The sequence below is a fragment of the Nyctereutes procyonoides genome, unplaced genomic scaffold (genome assembly GCF_905146905.1).
Source record: "Nyctereutes procyonoides isolate TBG_1078 unplaced genomic scaffold, NYPRO_anot_genome, whole genome shotgun sequence".
Taxonomy (NCBI): Eukaryota; Metazoa; Chordata; class Mammalia; order Carnivora; family Canidae; genus Nyctereutes; species Nyctereutes procyonoides.
Genome location: NW_026575120.1, coordinates 15,485,883 through 15,509,539, shown reverse-complemented (window position 1 = coordinate 15,509,539; position 23,657 = coordinate 15,485,883). Strand labels below are relative to the sequence as shown.

Sequence of the window (23,657 nt, the reverse complement as noted above, 5' to 3'; positions counted from 1 at the left end):
TTTTAACTTCTTTGTAAATGATCCTCATGGTTTTAACTTCCATCAATAAAGTGATGGCACATTTTAAATTCCTTACTCTCTGAGATCAGGACATATATATAGCTATGCATCTAACTCTAATGGATGACTCAGAATCCTCAAGTTAACATAAACTGCCCTCAAGACTTCTCATTTCTCTGCTTTCCTAAAATATTTTTCTTTTTCAATATCTGTTAATAAGTGTGATAGCTAAAAGCCTACAAATAATTCTTCACATCCTTTTTTCTCTCAATCCTAATAAACTGCCATAAATTATTATGAGAATTATCTCTAAAATATTACTATGTTGTTATTCCTTCTGATATATATTACATTTTAAGATAATTTTTACTATTCATACTGCATAAATTAATTTAAAATGTGTTTGGTTACCATTTATCATAAAACTCTAGTTCTTGCATCATGATTGCACAATCAAGCTCTTCCATATACATTCTTGAATCATCTGGCTTTCTTCCCCGGACTTCTTATGTTTTAGCTTCACTGTATTTTACTTTCTTTTCCCTATGTCTAAAACTTTCTTCCTTATAGTCTCAGCTATTTTTTTTTTCTTTTTTATCCTTCTCTCAATCTCCTTATTCTAGTCTGTCCAGCTTTTCAGGCTTCTTGCTCTTCAAGTATCACTTCATTTGCCAGCCTGAAAAGTTTTCAACATGCTCTTATGACCAAATTCATATCCTTCATTATTGTTTCCTCAGAAAACTTTCCTTTATCAGAAAGTTTCTCCCTGCCATGTATTCCCTATTTATTTCCTTCTTGGCACCTATCATAAGCTATTTATACTTTGTTTAAAAAGTAGGTTTACTTTTTAATTTTCAGACACTGATAGGATATTTATGACAAATCTATCTTGTTAGCCATTTATAAGACTATCACAATCACCGCAACACAGTAAGTGCTTATTATATATTTTTAGAATGAATGAATTTCATCTCAAGACTCTAGTAAATGCCCAGAAAGTCATCATCAACATTCACTTTCTCTGTAACATTTAATATAGAAATATTAAGTACATTTTATGCAATATCAAATACTCCTCTTTAAATAAGATAAAAAACAGAGAGGGGGGCAAACCATGAGAGACTCTTAACTCTAGGAAATAAACTGAGGATTGCTGGAGGGGAAGTAGGTGGGGGGATGAGGTAACTGGGTGATGGGCATTAAAGAGGGCACTTGATGTAATGACTATAGGTGTTATATGCAACTGATGAATCACTAAATTCTACCCCTGAAACTAATAATACTATATATGTTAACTAAATTGAATTTAAATAAAAAATTAAATAAGTTTAAACAAGCACATTATGTTTTTAATAAAAATATTCTTACTCAAGTTGTATTGCAAGAGATGAAACATCAGTTACTGCTACAAACATTTCCCAAGAGAAGATATAGATTTGATAAAAATAAAATCTTACATTGCTTCAGAATTCATTATGCATGTAGATCCTGGACAATAACAATTGTAGATGTCATCATATGTTAATCCTAGATTAATTCCAAGCAACTGTGCCATAACAACTGAAAATGCATCTAAAGTTATCATCTGTGGATACTAAATGCAAAAAAAACAAAACAAAGGAAAACAGAATTGTTGCCTAAGTTATTTCTTCACCTCTTTGATCTTTTCTTTTTTGGCCATATGACTTAAATGTAAATACAAATTTAAGAAACTACTATGTCAGAGCTCATTATTTTCTTAGGAATATGGAGAGCAAGAAATAAATAGGTAAATTTTTTCTTTTTGAGTTATTATATTTTTAATCTAAATGGCACTGACATAGAACAAAATAAGATTAATGCTTTTATTACATATTAAATTCCAATAAGCTTTAAAAGTTTTTGAGAATATTCACTGTTTCAGTAACTATATTATTTTTTAATGAACACTTAGAAAAAATGCATAGATTCTTAAGGGTGAATTTGCGATCAGTTTTGACTTCAGAAATACTTTTGGGAGAAAGTCAAATCGATTTTTTTTAAAGCCAGAATACTATAACAATTTGAAATTAGCATTTTGTCTTCAAAAAAACTCTTGGGAAGTAATGATAGCAGTAGACACAAGACCTTGGCAACTTATAATCCTTTTACTATCTCCACAGTTTTCCCTTTTCAGAAGGTCATATAGTTGGACTCATACAGTATGTAGCATTTCAGATTGGCTTTTCTCACTAACCACTATGCACTTAGTTTTTTCCATGTCTTTTCATGGCTTGATGGCTCACTTTTTTTTAAATCATTGGATAGTTTTCCTTTATATCAATTTACTCTAGTTTATCAATTCATATATTAAAGGACATCTTGGTTGCTTCCAATTTTTAGCAATTATGAATAAAGCTGCTATAAACACGCATGTGCAGGTTGTTGTGTGGATATAAGTATTCAACTCATTTGGGAAACACCAAAGAGGACAATTACTAAATTATATATATATTAAAAAAAAAGACTAAGGACTTGAATAGATATTTTTTCCAGAGATAGTATACAAAAAGCAAAAAGAATATGAAAAGATGTTCAGTACTAGTAATTACAGAAGTGCAAGTCAAAACCACAGTGAAACATCACCTCATACCACTTAGAATGGCTGCTACTAAATAACAACAACAATAACAGAAAGTAATGTGTTGGTAAAGATGTGATGAATGTAAAATGTAAACTGTTGGTAGGATTATAAAATGATGCAACCACTCTGGAAATAAGAATCTTGGTTCCTCATAGTATTAAGAATAGAACTACTACATGATCCAGCCAATACATACTTCTGGTATATATCCAAAATAATTGAAATCAGTATCTTGAAGAGCTATCTGCATTCTCATGTTCATTGCAATATTACAATAGCCAAGGTATGGAAATAACCTAAGTGTCCACTGACAGATAAATGGATAAAAAGTGTCATTATATATATATATATGAATATTATTCAGCCATAAAAAGAATGCAATCCTGCCATTTGCAACAAGATGGATGAACCTGGATAAAATTATGCTAAGTGAAATAAGCTGGACACTAAAAGAAAAATACTATATGATCTCTCTCATATGTGGAACTTAAAACTGTCACACACAGAAACAACAAGTAGAATGTGGATTCCAGGGGCCAGATTGTATGGAAAATGAGACAAGTTGGTAAAACAGTACAAATATTCATTTACGGAAGATGAAGAGGTCTGGAGGTCTGTTTCACAACAATGTGAACATACTTAGCACTACTGAATTGTACACTTAAAACTAGTAAAAACGGTAAATTTTATATTACTTGCATTTTACCACAATAGTAAAAAACTTTTAAAATTATAACATTTGAGTTTCAAAATTTTTAAAAAAGTATACTCTTATAAAAATTTGTCAAAACATTATGACAGATGTACTATACATATTTTGTTCCTTGAAGTGGATATTTCAAAACATGATATAAACTGAGTAAATGGGAATAAAATACATACCAGAGCAATTCCTGCAGCAAACTTTGGATTGCAGGCCATTCCATGATATGTTGCTCCCACATAATTCAAAAGGTCCCTATAACTAAATAATAAATTTTTTTCTCAATAAATGCATTTTAAATTACTAACTGAATGACTTTTAAGAATTGGATTTCTCAATAAACCTTTTTTTTAAAATACAAATATTACATATTACATCTAATGCTTTCAATCGTTTTGTATTTGGGTAATCTCCCATAGTTCCTACAAAAGTTAAGTTCTAAAGTCTATTTTAACATTATATGATACACGGTCCAAAACCCAGCAGTGCCTAATCCTTTCAAAAAATTAATCACCATTGTTGCCACCACCGGATGGATATAATTCTAATATGTGTAAGTCAGGATAGCTTACTGCCATGATTTGCACATAGTGAACCCCTAACGCATGTAAAAAATGTTGGATTGGAGGACAGGGAGACAAAGAAACAGAGTATGCACTAGATCCATTAAGAATAAAAGAGATAGCATGTAGAAAGTGTCCTCATACATTTCAGTCTTTAGTTTTTGTAGCTCTTGAGTCCCCAAACCTGACCTTAAATTCCACAGGAATCACCAATTTATTTAGGAATATCTTGCATATTATACCTTAAATTCCACAGGAATTACCAATTTATTTAGGAATATCTTGCATATTATTCTTGCATATTATTCAGAATTATTTTTATTATTTCCATCTCAATAATCAAACTATTAAGAGAAACCTATATAGAGACTCTTAAAAAAATAGTGCAGTAGTTAATAGCTACATCTTAGGTCAGTATAGATATACCAGACAGTAACCACACTACTAATTTGATGTATTATATTTTAACTAGCATTATATGCAATTATTGCATTCTGTTAACTAATTTACATTGCGTTTAAAGTTCAAATGATGGTTTTAATTATTTACTAAGAAAACCTTTAAAACCATTGAGGCCCTATGTTTATCTCAAGGCTTTCAGAATTTTCAAGTTTACTATATTTCCATAGGTAACAGCCTACTCTGAGAATACTTGCCTATTATGACTTAGCATCTTACGCTATTGTCAGAATTTTATATTTTGCATTTCATCAACACACTATGCATATAATCTTTTTTTGAAGTGTCTTATCATTACATAAAACACACTTTGTATAAAACCTTGACAGCTATCATATGAAATAATTTGACAAACCCTATGTCAATACAAATAAGATACTTGCATTAATAAGTATGCCATATCATGGGACCTTTGAAACAAAAATTGTTCTTTCCATGACACAAATCTTTGTAGTACTTCATTAGCATCCCCGCTAAGTGAAATCTTATTTTGATCTGACCAGAGCTCCAAAGAAGTTAGCATAATAGTCATATTTAGCTGGGAAAACATCTGAAAACAGAAGGTACATAATATATAGTTTTAGGTAATCATAAATATAACATTACATTTCTATACATAATGTTAATATATTCAATTTACTCTTTTTTGGAGATGAAATTCATTCATTGAGGGATGAAACTAGTTGATAGGACTAGTTTTTAAAAAACTGGAAATGGTATTTACACAACCAATATTACTGCATTAATAGGAATGTTTCTTACTTAAATGAAACACAAATACTTACAGTGTTGATTAGACCAAAGATATGAACAACTTTCTCAGCTGCAATTGCTACTTCAGAGCCCATATAATCAAACTGAAAGGCAAATTTTGTTTCTTAATTGCTAGTGACAAGTAATAAACTATTACATATTAAATGGATATAAAATATTAAAATAATGCAGGGCTCAGGTGAAAGGAAAAAATAGAATTAAGATTTATCAAGTACTTAGTAAGTTTTAGGCATAAACCTAGAGACTTCATACATTAATCAATAATCTTAAGATGAAAAGGTTGTGATTGACTTTCTCTTCACACATAGAGAAATTAAGAGTCAGAAGTTAAGGTTCCAAGATTCCGTAATTACTAACGGTAAGAACCAGGACTCAAGTCTCCAACTAACTACACTACTAAGTCTTTTTTCCCCACTATAGTATGCTGCCATCATTTGTCTTCATCCCACTAAAACATGACAATATATCCTGGATAAACCGCGTACTTTCTAAATGCAGACCTCTGAGGACCATAACAGTGAATAATTTCAAGAATATGTCTTCATTCAAAGGAACAGAAGTCATAATATTTTCTCTAAATATTTCTAATTATGTGTATGTACACATTTCTAAGTGTTAGCAGAAAATATAAAAAGTGGCAAATTGGTATCTTCAATAACCTAATTTTCAGCAAGTCTGCCAAAAACTACTAATAGAAAATTAAATATAATGGATAGACTTCTCTGATTTGGACAAAAGAGATGTTATCCTCCCAGGTCCTTAGAGACTATTTATACTTTATTTCTCTGTATGTAGCCTACCCCAATAAACTATATTGCATAGTTACACAATGCAGCATGTGTGATATGAGTGAAAGTGATCCTTTGCAAAACTGAACATATGAAAAGCAAGACAAAAGAATACAAAAATATGACTATGGAAATAAACCCATATAGTTCAATAGTCACAAATTATCAACAGACCAAATATTAGGTAAATGAGAGAAACTATTGAAAAAATCCACTACATGCAAATTAAAATAAAAACCTCTAAATTGTGAGTACATAGAGATATTAAGAGTCAAAGCATGAAAATATACACCAGGAAAATAATACAAAAAAGCATATATTATACGATAATTATATTAATCAATGCAATAATTACATTAATATTTAAAAAGCTTAAAAGCAAAAAGTGTACATAATAATTATCACAGTGTATTAATATTCAATTATTAAGAAAGATGGAAGAATTCTAAACTTGACTATAATAGCATAGCAACAAAATGTATAAAACAAAATTTAACAAAATTAGAAATTATCATAGTGAGAGATTTTTACATAGTTTTCTTAATCATTAATAGATCAAACAGGCAAATTAATAGATACAAGAGTTTTCAAATTAAAGCAAAACTTAGATATGATATGTATAAAAACATATAAAACAATGAGACTTTTTTTTCAAATATACATAGAGGTTTTACATAAATTGACTTATATTAGGCCATAAAACAGTTATTTGAATATAAAACATAAGTGTCACTTTGATCACATTGTCCAATCACAATGCAATTAAGTTAGTTATAGTAATATGTATAGTGTTATTTGATAAAAAGTATTTTAATCATGTTATTTTTACTTACATGGATAACTCTAAAAGTTCCATGATGCAATTTATAACTTACTTTCAAACAGAAAGAGCACAAGTGATAATGGGATACATTGTAAAACAATAAGTCTAAGAAAAGAGAATATAGGTGTTGTTTCATTATTTTTACAGCTTTCTTAGTGTATGTGCTGCCGAAGCAAGCACTATTTTTACAACTTTTATGAAAGTTTGAAAATATTTTCAAGTAAGATGTTTTAAAAATGAAGATAAAATAAAGACAACTGCATATGAACAAACGCTGAAGAGACCTCATCAACAGGCTAAACAAAAAAATCAGAAATACAGACCAACAAAAGAAATGAAGAGTCTTGGAAATGTTAAAATGTGGAAAAAATGAAGTGCTTTTTTCCTTTCCTTAATATCTTTAAACAAATCAATATTTTATTTAAACTAATTCATTTTGTGGTTTATAACATATGAAGAAGTAAAAATATATTACACTAATATCACAAAGAGGTTTTATGGAATTTTACTGTTGTAAGGTTCTTACATTGTATGTGAAGTGGTATAACATTAATTCTAGATTGTAAAAAGTTAGGAACATTTCATTGAAACACTAGAGAAACCACTGGTGTAAGATATGGGGATAAAGAGGTACAGCAGGAAAAAAAAAAAACAGTATGAGAAATAAAAGCAAGTGCTGAAAATAACCCACTAATCCAAGGGTAACAAAGGAGGAACAAAGAAGTAAATCATTGATGGGACAAATAGAACACTAATAGGACAATAGCACTTAACCTACATCCATATTTATCAGTAATTTTGATAGACATAATTCAACTGAATTTCTAATGAAGAGGCAGAGATTATCTGACTGAATAGAGAAAAAAAAAAGACCTACCAATATTGTTTACAGAACTATACTTTAAAACTTAAGATAGACAAACCCAACATAAAAGAAGAAATACTAAGCATATTTTAAGGAACTCCTCCAAGTTTTTAGTAGTTGGGTTTCTTTGTTTTGTTTTGCAGGATGTCATTTGCATTGAAAATGCCTTCTGTTGTTACTGGAATGGTAAGAAGGTACCCAGCTAAGTGGAGAGAGGAAAATAGGCCATCTAGATTCAATGTTAGCAACCTGATGGGAGAAGATGTGGCTAAATATAATTCCACCACCTGTGATCTTGATTTTAGGCCAAATACTGTTACTCCCCATGTAACAACAAAAATCAAAATCTAAATGCCCCTGGGGTTCAGTTAAGATGGTGGAATAGTAAGAGGATCCTATGTTTGCCTCATCTCTGGAACAAAGCTAGTTAAAATGTTGGATCATTCCAAACACCCAAGAAATCAATCTGAGGACTGACGGAGCAAACTGCAGAACTTGGAGGGAGAGAAGAAGTCACATCATGGAGGGTAGAAGGTATGGAGACATGATTTGAGGGAGAAAAGAACCACAAGTGCTACAGAGGAAAGGGAGCTCTGACCATGGAGAGAAGGGAGAGAGAGACAGACACAGGGAAGGGGAAAGGGAAAGAGAGAAGTGCACAGGGGATCACATAAGAAAAACTCTCCCCCAAAATCATTGACTGGGAAACAAGAGAGGCTGATTATCTTAAGTGTTTACAACCAGCAGAGCTCAAAGACTGGTGTTTTATTAGTTCCATGCTGTAATTGGTATGGAGACCAGTGGGTGCTGCCGTGCTCCTGTGGAGAAGGAGGGTAGATGCCAGGAGCTAATGATGCAATCTGAAGATCCCCAGGGATGCACTGGGAGAGACGGTCCCCTTTCTTGGAACGCATCTAGGAGAGGTGACTTTCCCTGTCAGAGACAAAAGAGCTGGTGGGCACCATTGTGCTCCTCATTACCCTTTAAGCATGGGGGACAGAGACATCTGCTGAGGGTGGCTAACCTGGACTTGGGCTTTTTGCTGTGTGTTACTCTAAACTCCAAGCTCCTGTGCATTGGTACAGCCCCTTTGGACAAAGTGGTACAAGCCTCAGCCTGGCAAGACCCTCACTCTGAAGATCAGCATGGGTCTTTACCACAATGGGTTCCTAAAGTTTGGAGTTTTGAAACTCATCCAGTGTGTCTGGAATAGAACATAGGTGCACTGCATGGCCTGGCAGGCAGACTACCCAGACACAGACAGGGAGAAGGCAGGGATCTGAGGGATGCCTCTGACACACAAGAGGAGACTGCTCTTCTATGAGGGCTTCCTGGACAGCAGTGGACATGAACTCACCTCTTTAGGGACAAGGGGTAGGGCTGGTCCACTTTTCTCCCATACTCATCAGCCCAGACTGACTTCAGTGAACAGCACCGTTCCATCAACAATAGAGGCTTAAGCTGATTACAAGCCACTCCTGCTTATGTTCTGCAAGTGCTTCTTAACTAGGGCAAGTGTGCCTGAGAGCAGCAGGCCCCTACCCCAGAAGACCAGCAAAAACCTCCTTATGCACCAAGTCTACTGACCATAGTGCTGCAAAGCTTCAGCTCAAGTGGAAATAGCATCAGGCCTCTTTTAACAGGCATACCAGAGCACAGCTAGTTAAAACTCACCACACTCTGGACACGGTTCAAACTCCCCCACTGCAGACAAGGAGAAACTTCCTGAAGCATCAGGCCAGGAAGAGTATATGACCTCTTCTTAGCAAAGCCATTACTCCCAGGAGCAAGAAATATAACAGGCTTTCCTAACACAGAGAAGACAGAGACCTAGACAAAATACCAAAATGGAGGAATTCATCCCCCAAAAAAGAACAAGAAAAGGTCATGGCCAGGGATCTAATCAAAACAGAGATAAGTAAAATGCTTGGCCCAGAATTTAAAGCAAATCACAAGGATACAAGCTGGGCTTGAGAAAAGCATAGAAGACATCAGGCAGTACCTTCCACAGAGATAAAAGAACTAAACACTAGTCAGGCAAAATAAAAAAATGCTGTAACATAAATGCAAAACTGACTGGATGTAATGACCACAAGGATGGAAGAAACAGAAGAATGAATAAGTGATATATAAGCTAGAATAATGGAAAATAATAAAGCTGAAAAGAAGAGGAAAAAAAAAATATTGGATCATGAATGTAAGACTTGGGGAACTCAGTGACTCCAATAATATAATAACATTGATATCATGCAAGTACCCAAAGAAGAGAGTGGAAAAAGAAGGTTTATTTAAGGACACAGCTGAAAACTTCCCTAATCTCGGGAAATAAATAGATATCCAAATCCATGAGATACAAAGAACTCCCATCAAAATCAACAAAAGCAGGCAAACATCAAGACATATTACAGTAAAATTTGTAAAATACAGACATAGGGGGGAAAATTCCTAAAGGCAGCAAAGAAATCCCCAACTTACAAGAGAAGACCAGTAAAGATAGCAGCAGAGGTCTCCACAGAAACTTGGCAAACCAGAAGACAGTGACATGATATGTCCAACATGATGAATGGGGAGAATGTGCAGCAAAAATACTTTATCAAGCAAGGCTATCGTTCAGAATAGGAGAGACAAAGAATTTCCCAGACAACCAAAAACTAAAGGAGTTCATGACCATGAAACTAGCCCTACAAGAAATATTGAAGGGGACTTTTGAGTGGGAAGAAAAGACCAAAAGTGACTAAGACTAGAAAGGAACAGACAAAATCTCCAGACACAATGACTTAACAGGTAATAATACAATAGCATTAAATTCACATCCATCAATAATAACTCTTAATGTAAATAGAATAAATGCTTGAATCACAAGACTTGGAGTGTCAGAATGGATTAAAAAAACCAAGACTCATTGATATATTGCCTACAGGAGACTCATGATAGACCTAAAGAAACCTGCAGATTGAAAGTGAGGGGGTGGAGAAAAAAGCAGGAAGGGAAAAAATTCCTTAATCTACAAGGGAAGACAGATCAAGTTCACAGCAGATCTCTCCACAGATACTTGACAGGCCAGAAGTGAATGGCAGGCTATATCCAATGTGCCAAATGGGAAAAATATACAGCCAAGAATACTTTATCCAGCAAGACCAACATTCAGAATAGGAGAGATAAAAAGTTTCCCAAACACAAAAACTAAAGGAGTTCATGACCACTAAACTAGCCCTGCAAGAAATATTAAGGGAATATTCTTCGAGAGGGAAAAAAAGACCAAAAGCAGTAAAGACTAGAAAGGAGCTAGCAAATTAGATTTCAATTTATATTAAAGCAGTTGGACACTATGTGAACTCAAAATTTAATTGAATTAATATATTTCATTAATATGTGGGAAAATATTATTTTAAAAAACTTACAAAATAGTATATCTAAAACAAAAATGGGACTCTTGGGTGGCTTAGCAGTTGAGCATCTGCCTTTGGCTCAGGGCATGATCCTGGAGTTCTGGGATGGAGTCCCATATTGGTTTTCCTGCATGGAACCTGCTTCTCCCTCTGCCTGTGTCTCTGCCTCTCTCTCTGTATCTCTCAGGAATAAATAAATAAAATTTAAAAAAATCTTATAAAACAAGAGTATATGAATATATATGCATGTGTACAATTAAAACAGAACATGTATACATATGATTTATCTCCTGGTAATAAAATTATGTGTGGGGTCGCCTGGGGGCTCAGTTGGTTAAGTTTCTGCCTTCAGCTCAGGTCATGATCCTAGAGTCCTGGGATTGAGCCCTGCATCAGGCTCCCTGCTCAGTGAGAAGTTGGCTTCTCCCTCTACCTCTCACCCCACTGGTGTTCTCTCTCACTCTCTCTCTCTCAAATAAATAAAATCTTAAAAAAAAACTGTGTTTTTTCTTTATTATTTTTTGTCTATCTATTCTTTACTGTTATTGATTTTTTAAATTATTTAAAGATCTAAATATTTCCTTTTTTAAAAATATTTCCATTTATGACCAAAATCATGACATTGTGACACTTGTTAAGATACTTTACGCAAAAATATCAGTGATAATGGACAAATCTGATTTTTTAACTTGCTACTCATATGACTTTCCTCAAAGTGATTACATAAACAAGAATTCCATAACTAAATGGATATTCCTATGAATAAATCTCATTTTCGAAATACAGAACTTCCACTAGAGAACTCAAGGAATTATACAGCCAGCATAAACTAATCTCATAAAAGAGAATATTTAACGATAAGGATCTAATAAACAAAATAGCTTGTTTTAAAACAGAAATCAATTCAAGGAAAAGAATTCACCACATTACAGAGTGGATTCAGAAATATCTATAGCTAGTTGTAATCCAATAGCTATACTGTAGTAGAACCCTTGCATACATACATATACATCATTGCTAGAATTCTATACTGATTTGGAAATCAATACCATAAATATTGGTCCCTGTATGTCAATGTAAAAGCAATTAACAACCTTTTTTTTATATCCTGCTATCCTAAGATACATATTGTGAACAGAATGAAATATCTGTATTGCAAACAAGGCAAGTTTCTTTTTCATATTCCCTTTGAACTTAAACACAAGACAAAGATATGATGCAATATATCAATAATACCTACCAAGGCTTTATCCATAACGACTTGTATTTTCAAAACTCTTTTCAATAGCACATCTGAATTTTTCTGTGAAACAGAGAACATACATTAAATAAAACATTTTAAAAATTCTTATATTGTTTGTAATTATCATGAACATTACCTACATATATATATACACATAATTACATACATACATACACAAAGAGAGGTATAGATACATAGAAAACCAGATAGATACAGATTCATCATGATATAATTAGAAAATAAGAGAATACCCACTGAATAAATAAGTAGATTCCAAATACAAATTTTAGGAAGAAATCAAAAGATTTTACCTATATTCCTGATAATTAGAATCCTCAAAAAGTTACTGGAGGGAGAACCCATGTTTCCTTCCTCTGAAAACCTCTTCCCCAACCTTGAAGTTAAATGAACTTCCACCGACTGTGCTCCAAATGTTGCCTCTATATTCTCATTATTTTAATTATCTGTATTAACTTGTGGCTTATATTCAATAGAATGCATCCATTTTAAGAATACAGCTATAAGAATTGGTACTAATGTAAATAGCCATGTAACAATTTCCAGAAGTAAGATAGAGAAAATTTCCATTTTGCTCTGCCAAGTCAATCATCCACATGGCTGAAGGCAACCAATTGACCTGTTTTCTCTTACCATAGGTTAGAATAATCTATTCCAGAATTTCATAGAACTGGAATCATATAGTGTGTACTCTTTTGTTTCTGACTTTTTTCCCTCAGCATTCACTCATGTTGTGTGATTATTAATTCATTAGTTTTTACTGCTAAGTAGTGTGTCATTTTAGAAATATACCATTTTAGAAATATACCATTGACCTGTCGATGCTGTGAAAGATGGAATAAAATGGTGTCACTTATGTAAAGGTGTTTTAAAACATAACTGGGAGGACATAAAGGAGGTAGGCCTTATGCACATCCTCACTGGGTAGAACCATGAACTTTTGAACTGGGCCCAAACTTAAATATTCCTAGGGCCCTATACAAACTTATCTGCAACTTGCTAATAGTAACAAATTTTTACTTAGTGACAGCTTTAAGAACCAATTATGTTTAGCCTACTTTACGTTTCTGCTAACAACAATCAAAATCTTTGTAAACATATGCAGGCAGATTATAAAGACATAATAAATAAATATTATGACATGAATAAATCTATGAATATCCATGTACAGATCATTGTAAAGTTATATTCATTGTTCTTGGTAAATATTTAAAAATGGAATACTTGAGTCATATGGTAACTGTGGGTGTGTAAAGTAATACAAAAAGTACCAGATTGCTTTCTAAGATAGTTTGATTATTCTAGGGTCTTTGCATCTCCTCATGAATTTGAGAACCAATATGTGTGAAAATGTTTTCTGGAATTATCAAAATTGGGATTATACTGAATCTACAGATTAACTGAGGGGAAATGAACATTTTAACAATGTCAATATCTTTATTCCTTGTGACCTTGCTCTTATAGCAAAGTGACACTCTTACAGTCCTGATTGCTTTGACAGAATTTCTTTTTAATCTATACACACAGAGTTAGGTCACTAAAAACATAAGGTTATTTTTTTCCTTTAAACAATGTATGCCATTTTTTAAAATTTTATTTATTTATCCCCAAGAGATACAGAGAGAGAGAGACAGAGACAGAGACACAGGCAGAGGGAGAAGCAGGCTCCATGCAGGGAGCCTGATGCAGGACTCGATCCCTGGACTCCAGGATCACGCCCTGAGCCAAAGGCAGAGAGAGACTCAACCGCTGAGCTACCCAGGTGTCCCTGTATGCCATTTATTATTATTCTTTTTCCTATTTAGTACCCAGAAACTCTAGTAAAATGCTGACTGGCAATAGTGAGGGCAGACAACCTTGACTTATTCCTAATCTTAGGGTCTGTTTTAGTCAGTGCAGGCTGTAACAACGTATACCATAGAATAGCTGGCTTAAACAGGAAACCCTCATTTCTCACAGCTCTAGAGGCTGGGAAGTTCAAGATCAAGGCCTGAGCAGATGCCCTTGGGTAAGAGCACTCTTCCTAGCTTGCAAATGGCTGCCTTCCTCTCACAGGACAAAGCAGAGAGAGATAGATCCATATCTCTTCCTTTTTTTTTTTTTTTTTTAAATAAGAGCATTAATCCCATCCTGAGGGCTCTATACTCACAAATGATCTAATTTAATCCTAATTATTTTTCAAAGGCTTCCTGATGCCATCCTCCTGAGGGTTAGAGTCAACCCTCAGGGGAATTTGGGGAACACAGCAAGCAGTCCATAACAGGTAAAACATTCAGTCACTTAACATTCATTAGGTTAGCTGTAGATACTCACAGATGTTCTTAATTAGATCAAAGAAGTTTTCTATTCTTAGTTTTTATCATGAATGGGTATTGAATTTTGCCAAATGAAATTTCTAGAACAACTGATTAGATCTTATGGCTTTCTACATAACTATGTTAAATTGTTTTATTTAATTCCTCTTTTTTTTGTACTGCTTTAGTAATAATGTCTCAAAATCCCATAGTCAGAATTCTTGAAAGAATATTTTTATACCATAATGGCAACTGGACTGGGTAAAAAAAAGTTGGGATATTGTATACCCCCTAAAGAGCCATTCTCAACATCCTCTCCATAGATATTCCTGTCTTATAAGCACTTCATTTTGACAAAGGCTAAAAAGCCAATCTTGAGTTTTTACATATTTGTAGTTGATTTTCTTTGATGCCAAAAATCCTATAGAATATTTATAAAGTCCAGCATATTAACAACATTATATATATCTGGGTGTTGCCAGTTTCTATCATGGTTTCTTGAGAATTTTTCAAATTTAGGACTCTTTTTTTCAACGTTTTATTCTTTAATAACCTAGAATACTTTGGGTGCTATTTTATTCATGAATGACAATATTAATTATCTAGAATTTCTATTATCAGTCTTTCACACTCCATTAGTCAGGATTCCTCAGAAAAACAGAACACTTATTATAATTTGTTATAATTAGATTTATATAAGGAATTGGCTCACATAATTATAGAGGCTGGCAAGTTCAAAATCTACAAAGTGGGCCTGTAGGCTATAAATCAGGCTGAACTGATGCTACATTTCCGGTCTGAAGACAGCTGGCTAGAAGATTCTGTGGGAGGGTCCACCCTTTTGTCCTATTCAGGACATCAACTGATTGGATGAGGTCCATCCACATATGGAGGACATTTCTGCTTTATTCAAAGTCCACTGATTTAGATGTTAATCTTATTCAGAAACACCCACAAAATTTGACCAACTGTCTGAGCAATATGTCCCAGCCAAGTTGACACACAAAATTCACCACCACACATTCTTAGGTTTTTTTCTATCATCATTTTATATAATTGCTTTCTAGACTCTTAAACCTGACTATAATATCATGTATTGGGGTTTATCGTAGTGTCTATTATTCATTAGCTACTTATCAATGGCTTTCAATTTTAAAATAGCTTTATTTTTCTCTTACATTTCCTGAGCTCTTCCAAGGATCTTTTAAACAGATTATATAAATGTAGACCATTAGACTACTATAGAATGTATATCTCAGGGCTCACATTATCTAGGTTTGAGTTTTATTTCTATATCTTATCAAAGAATTTTCCAGAATAGTAATTTAAACTCTAAATCTCTGTTTCCTGATCTGAAAAGGGGGACAGCCATACTAACTTTTAGAATTGTTCAAAAAATTGGAAAGACAGGATATATGTAAAGCTCTTAGAACAGTATGTGGCACCTATGAAGCAGTACATGAATATAAAATAGTTTTTTCATTCACTTTGGATTTTGTGTTTTTCTATCTTATATTTATATTTCATATACTTCATTTATTCTTTTCTAAATATTATTATTTTAGAATATATGTAGGTCTTTCAAGTCAAATCATTCTTAAAGGGTAGAGATTAATGATTTTTATTACACTTTTGCTTTATTATAAGAAATGACCAATTATCTAAGGATGTTTGCTCCCTTCTCCAAGAGAACAGATATCAATGAGACACCTGTCCAGACTCAACTGTATTGAGGTAGGGATGCACACACCCTTCTCCCCTTACTCTTGACTAAATTCAAAGAATCTAATTGAGGACTCTTACGGGCCCCAAATCAGAGCTAGGAAGGGAATTAACCAGGAGAGTTTCATCCACTTTGATATTTTCCTGAGCAAGACATAAACCTGTTAAGCCACTGACAGTTGGAATTGTTTGCTTCAAAATCTTCTGGGATTTGACCTAATAGCAATTCTCATGAAAATACGGGATGAGGACAGAAGCTTACACAGCTCTTCCATCTTTTCATGTTTGAAATTTCATGATATTTGGCAACTATTATTTGTGAATTTGGTTGTGATTGCTTTTGGGCTACTATCTTCAATCAGGAGGAGATCAGAGTCTCTCTTTTTCTGTTTAATTGTTGTTTGTTTTACTTTGAGGAAAGAATATTTCACATTAGGAGGAAAGAAAATTTTTAAATTTCAATAAAATATCTCAGTTATGTAGTTCTGGCTTCATACAGAATTACAGATCAGAAGTTACTTTGCCCCAGTTTAAGTAATTGTGGTATTGCCTTTCAACTTCCAGTATTGCTGCTGGGAAATTTCATGCTATTCTGCATCCTGACCATATATAGGAAACCAGATTTTTTAAAATATCAGTTCAGGGATGCCTGGGTGGCTCAGTGGTTGAGTGTCTGCCTTTGGCTCAGATTGTGATTCCAGGGTCCTGGGATCAAGTTCCACATCAAGCTCCCTGCGTGGAGCCTGCTTCTCCCTCTGCCTATGTCTCTGCCTCTCTTTCGGTGTGTCTCTCATGAATAAATAAATAAAATCTTTAAAATAAATAATTAAAATATCATTCAGAAACTCACTTTAAACAATTCTGATAAGTTTCACTTTTTTTGAAGATTGATTGATTGATTGATTTGGGGGAGGAGAGAAAGCAGGAGCAAGTGGGAGAAACAGAGGGAGAGGGAGAAGCAGACTCCCTGATGAGTAGGTAGCCAGATGTGGGGCTTGATCCCAGGGCCTCAAAATCATGACCTGAGCAGAAGGCAGACACTTAGACGACTGAGCCATCCAGGTGCCACTCTGAGAATTTTTCTTGGATTATTTTGTGATTTATTCATTTCAATTTCCTGTTTATTCATACTGGGAACTCCTGTTGTATTACCCATCTCTTATTTTAATTTAAATATCTTATCTCTTGATTTTCCTTGTCATTTGTCTTTGTATTTTACTTTTTGTGTGATTTCTGGAATTTTATCTTGTGAACTTCCTATGGAGTTTTCTTTCTTTTTTCATTTTTATTATCATACTTTTAAATCCCTAAGAACTATCACTTATCTGCTAAGTGTTGTTTTTTTTTTTTAAATAGCACTCCATTCCTAAATTTATGGATGAAATATTTTGTCTAACTCCTCTAAGGATATTGCCATTTTATTTTCTTCACCCTCTGTATTCTTTGGTACCTCAAACTTTAAAAACTTGATCTTTTCATGTCTCTATCTTCCATTTTAAATTGTTTCAGCATATGTCTAGTACCTCTTCATATTAGCAGTTGAGCTCTCAGCAGCTTATTCCAATATCTTGATAACCACATATGGAATTTTTGGGTATTGTCTTTGGAGAAAGCAATGTGTCTTGGTTGGGAAAATGCTGTCAACATAAATAGTTTTGATTCTTTTGGCTGGTTTAATTCCTTTCTGACGAGTCTTCCAATACACTTCTCAGAATGTATAAGCCTGGTTCAAATATCCAGTGTGCCAATTGGAAATTAAACACACTAGTTTCAGTATGGTATTCCTCTACAGGGAAATACAATAGCATATCTGTGAATGCTGTCCCCATTTCATAGACTCCCCAAAGAAAGCAGTGTTCAATTATCTCTCAGTCTACAAATAAACAATTCATTAGGAAAGGAAACCAGGATGGCTAAATACTTACACATCTTATTTTCAACCAATTATCTTCTTAAGTCCCTTTAAAATTATTTCTTAAGGTAACTGTACAGAAACATTTGAATAGTACTGTAGTACGTGTCACATTTCCCATAGCCTATTCCAATTCCTATTTCAGGATTTCTATTCCTTTAGTGCCTGGGAGTTTTGGTCACATCTCTTTAAAGAATGAAGAGGTAGACCAGATGAAGAGTAGTGGACAGCAAAGCAAAGTTTATTGAGTGATAGTACAAGGCTCCCAAAGAGGGAGGGGACCCAAGAGGTATGCCATTTTGGTGTTCAAATCAAGGGACTTTTCAAGGTCTTTTGCACAACTATTTTAAGCAAGTAGAGTGTGGGCCCTCTGCAGATTGGTTGCTAAGGCATGCTAATCAGGGTTTCAATCATGTACCTGTCTACCTATCAGGTTAATGTTTAAATTCTGATGGTCCTTTTTGGACTGACATCTGGAGACTTATGTCTTAACTGTTTCAGCTCACAACAAAATGTCAATAGTTGCATCTGAGGATGTTTTGCAAAAGTCACTTTTACAGAAGTTGCAAAATGGGATGCTATTGTGGTCTTTCTAAGCTGCAAAACAGGATAGTAGTCCAGTTTTGTCTTAGCTGGCCTGGCTCCCTGTCTTCTTAGTGGGGACCCTGGCCCTGACTACCTAATTGTCCAACTAATTCCTAACATTATCAGTTTCAGATTCATCTTTTTGGGGGCTAAATCAGCTATCTGCTATTTGATATGCATTATTATTTCTTCTGTTTTGTATGTGTTTATATGTTTATGCCACTTTAAAAATCCCTTTCATTTAGTGGGTTTCTTAAAAGGGATAAGAGGGATAAGTGCATGTGTTTAACATGTTTTTAATAGATAAGCCCTTTATAGTATTATATTTGGTTTCTGTTCTACTTTTCACCTCTTTGTGTTTACTTTCATGAATATAAAAATATGCCTAAAATATGTTTTTATGTTATTCTCTCTGTTCCCTTTTAAAATCTGATATATAATCTCTTTATTCATGCTCATAAAAGCACTAGTCATGTGATAATATGCTTAACTAAACCTATAGATCTAAGCCTATCAAATATAGGATGAAAAGCAACTTTCAAACTACTTCATGAAAGATAGAAAATTCACAAACATATATCAATATTGACTTATCTCCATTCCTGCAATGATATCTTTGGTTTTGTCTTTGGTTCTGACATTTTTGTCTATTTTAATTCATTACAACATTTTGTTTTGTACCCAAACTTTCCATAATGACTTCATTAGCTTGATCCACTACATTAGAAAATATAGTATGGTAAGCAAATAATAATAGTAATAATGATTTTTATTTATCACTTTTTAAATTTTTCTACATACTATGCTAAGTAATTTCCATTTATAAAGTTATTTAATCTTTAAATAACTGTATGAGTCATGTATTATTTTTATTACTGCTTTTTCACAAGTAAGAGAATTTATACACAGAAAAGTTATATTACTCATCCAAGTTCTTATAGCTAAAATGGACAGACTTGTAATTCAAACCAAGGCAACTAGGATGGTATGTTATCCCTATCCTGTCTGATCTCTCTCATTGCTAATTCACTGGAGGAGGATGGCTTCAAGTACAGTGTTACTTGAATTTTCCAAAGTTATGTCCATCCCTTCAGGTTCTTCCTCTGCCACAGAATATTCATGGAATCCTTCAAGTTTTTCAATTTACTTATGTGATAGTGCTCTGTTTCAGTGGTGAAAATTGTCTTCATTTGTATCCAGTGTTGTACTACACTATGCAAATGGCTTAAAGAAATGGCATAAAGTTTGGAGTCATCTCTATATCTTTTATTATTTTTATGAGTTTTTGTAAGGGCAGTTTTATTAACCTGTATATGTACCAATATCTTTGACAAAATAAACACAAGCAAATTAAAGCAACAGAGATGGAATTCATCATAAATTCAGTTCAAGTATCATTCATTACTATTTTACTTTGCTTCTTTTTAAAATGATATCCAACTGTGATGAGAATATGTGGACAGAGATTCATTCATTTTAGCCACTGATGTTGAAAAACGAAGCTGTTCAAACATTTCCAAGGAGGAAATTAAAATATATATTTTTTGAGAGATACATTATGTGTATATATATTCTTTGAGATATATATATTCTTTTGAGATATATATATAAATATATATATTAATTTTTTAAAAGCCTCAAATAATTCATGAATGTATCTTCATATACTCATATATATATATATATATTTTGAGATATATATGTATATATCTCAAACAGTCTTTGGAAATATGCCTACCCTAGATGTAAATATTTATAATCAAAGTGTGATTGTTTAGAACTGTGCTACATTCATGAAGTACATTTCTTGATTAAAGTAAAAATATAAAAATGGAAAGGGGCACCTGGGTGGCTCAGTCAGTTAAGCATCCAACTCTTGATTTTGGCTCAGGTCATGATCTCAGGATCCTAGGATCAGCCCCACATCAGGCTCCGTGCTCAGTGGGGCACCTGCTGAGGATTCTCTTTCCCTCTCTCTCTCTGCCCCTCCTCCTGCTTGTACACACTTTCTCCCTTTCTCTCTCAAATAAATAAATCTTTAAATATATATATATATATATAAATATACACACACACAAATAATGACATAATTATATAACCTATATACATTTTAAGTCTATATATAAATTTATTTTAAATTTTATATAAATTTTATATAGATTTATATATATGGAAATAACCTATATACATTTTATAATTATATAACCCATGTACATGATAGATAGATAGATAGATATCACAAAAGGGTATACATCAAATGGTTGAAGTGGATTCCACAAAGTCATTTACCTCTAGAAAATGGCATATGGTCCATTCTTATTTTCCTTACATATGTATATGTTTATTTTAATAGATGTTAAGCAATATACTTAATTTAAAATAATAAATGTAACATAATTTAATTATAAGTAAAAATATGTATTCTTCTTTTAATAGAAAAAAGGAAATTTCAAAGAGGAGTATATAGCTATATCGCTATATAAATCAGTATACTTATAAATTTCTATTTATAACTAGAGATACTAAAAGAATCAGAATACTTCACTACTCTAAGAGCACTATCTCTAGACAATGAGATTTAGACAATTTCCTGCCTCTTTTCTACTTTTACATTTTCTAGCAAAATTTTCTATTAAAAAAATATTGGTGGGGAAAATTTCATACAAACTAATAATCAAAAACTTTGTGTAACATTATATTAATAGAATGTTAATTCGAAAACAGTATAAATATGTATATATGCATCAATATACTCACAATTAGAAAAATGTAAGAATTTTGGTTTTTTAATTATGTGCATTTATAGCTATTACATTTTCTAGATATATGACTAAACATAAAAATATATTTAAAATTAATATCTTACAACAGAAGATTTTAATTACCAGTTTATTTGCTTTCCAAATGTAATAATTCCAATGTGAATAAACTTATCAAAGATAACACAAGCAAAGATCACATATAAGTGGTTACTTACTTCTGATTTCACGAGAATCCTGTAGGGCTGATCTACCAGTTGAGTCGTAGTATAATTTTCTTGTACAGGGGAAAAATCAATTTTATTATTCTTTATTTGATAAAGCATATGTTCATATGCAGCTGCAGATTCCAATGGCTCAATGCCATAACTGACATTCTGCAACAGCAATAATCCCCTAGATATTTAAACACATAAGAAAGAAATAAAAACATAATTAATCTAGATTACCTACTGAGAAATGTAAATCAACATTATATAAAAACATTTTTTTAAAAAAAACAGGCTTTTTTTTTTCTTTTTTTTTAAGATTTTATTTACTCATGAGAGACAGATTGAGAAAGAGAGAGAGAGAGAGAGGCAGAGACAGAAGCAGGATCCATGCAGGGAGCCTGATGTGGAATCGATCCCGGGACTCCAGGACCACTCCCTGGGCCAAAGGCAGGCACTAAACCACTGAGCCACCCAGGGATCCCCCATAAAAACATTTTGTAGGAATTTAACAGTGGTCTTTGTGGTCTAATATCTAAGAATTATCTCTTCTTACTTGGCTAAACTTTCAAACACAATTTTATAGCTTCTTCTCTCTATTATGACATTTAGAAGTCATTGTGGTGCTAGTGCTAAGAAATGTGAATATTCTTCCTGCTAGCAAAAACTCTTTCTGCGTAAGTTTTATGACTACCAGCCTGATAAAGAGAATAGGAAAAATGATAAGAAGAGGAGGAGGAAAGTATATGAGAAGAAACAAAATCAAAGTCTCTATTTTCCTTGTCTTCACTCTAACCTTGAAGACATTTCCAAAAATTATAGGGCCACACAAGATTTCCAATCATTTATATCTCTAGAATATGCCATTACCTGAGTCCAGAACAAATGCTAAGTGTCACAACTGATTTTGGAACCTCTGCAGCATATCCTTGATAAAGGCAATGGCCCTAAAAAGAATATATGAAGATACATTCATGAATTATTTGAGGCTTTTAAAAAAGTTTTTAAGATATTTAAATTCCAGTTAGCTAAACACATAGTATAGTATAATATTAGCTTCAGATGCACAACGCAGTGATGCAACACTTCCATACAACACCAGGTACTCATCACAACAAGTGCATGAATGATTTTTAAATAGTTTCTGGTTTATCTTTACTTCCTAGATATCATCAAACATTCACATTTAGCCATTACCATAAAATTATCCACCAGATATTCCATTATCTGCAATCTCTTCCTCTTAAACCTTTTTTTCTAAGAATAGTCATGACTCCTATCCTTTGCCAAATAATTCTTGCTTTAATTCTAATTTTTTGACAAATAACTTTATCTGCATCTTTTCTCTCTTAGCCACATTTCTTAAATGTGTAGTTTATAACTGCTAACTTGATGTAATTCACAGCATTAATTTAACTTCATATGTGAACATGTCACTTGTTTTTTTTTTAAGTTACCCAAAAGTATCTTAATCAATATTTCTTAATTTCTTTCTCTTTAGTATCTTACCATGTTCATCACCCTTAGTTTGAGCTTTCCTTCTTATGGACTTCCACAGCATTAATCTTCCCAGATTCTCCCCTAATACTCTCTTTCAGTGAATATTCACTTCTCTTCCCTTAAAAGTCTAGTGACATCTACAGTCAGTCCTGTTCCTTTGTTAATGCTATGCTAATAAAAACTATAGTATCATCACATTCTTAATGAATTTGTTTCTATGTCATTATTATATGTTATTAGCTGTCATGCATATTATTCCCATTAGTTCCAGATAGGAACTTCCCTCAGTGAGAAGGGAGTAGCAAAAATAGAGGAGAGGCACAATGACATCCAGTGGCCTGAGTACAGCCAGAAGAAATGCTCTCCATCACATTGATCCTTCATCAGCTGATCCTACCTATCAGTACAAGATAGCCCAGGTGAGTACCTCTTACCACCACAGGCTGCAA

At 33.1% G+C, this 23,657-nt stretch overlaps 1 protein-coding gene across 1 annotated transcript in view; it reads right to left on the bottom strand.

The window, feature by feature from the left end:
• The window catches only part of LOC129516127 (A disintegrin and metallopeptidase domain 3-like), an 88,485-nt gene that overhangs the window by 50,526 nt on the left and 14,302 nt on the right, over positions 1 to 23,657 (bottom strand). Inside the window, exons 5-11 of the mRNA XM_055335464.1 lie at positions 22,579 to 22,655; positions 21,718 to 21,895; positions 12,207 to 12,269; positions 5,113 to 5,184; positions 4,711 to 4,877; positions 3,485 to 3,566; positions 1,458 to 1,594 (exon numbers count right to left, since the gene is read on the bottom strand). Of these exons, the coding sequence (XP_055191439.1) occupies positions 1,458 to 1,594; positions 3,485 to 3,566; positions 4,711 to 4,877; positions 5,113 to 5,184; positions 12,207 to 12,269; positions 21,718 to 21,895; positions 22,579 to 22,655 (776 nt within the window). The remainder of the gene's footprint in view (positions 1 to 1,457; positions 1,595 to 3,484; positions 3,567 to 4,710; positions 4,878 to 5,112; positions 5,185 to 12,206; positions 12,270 to 21,717; positions 21,896 to 22,578; positions 22,656 to 23,657) is intronic.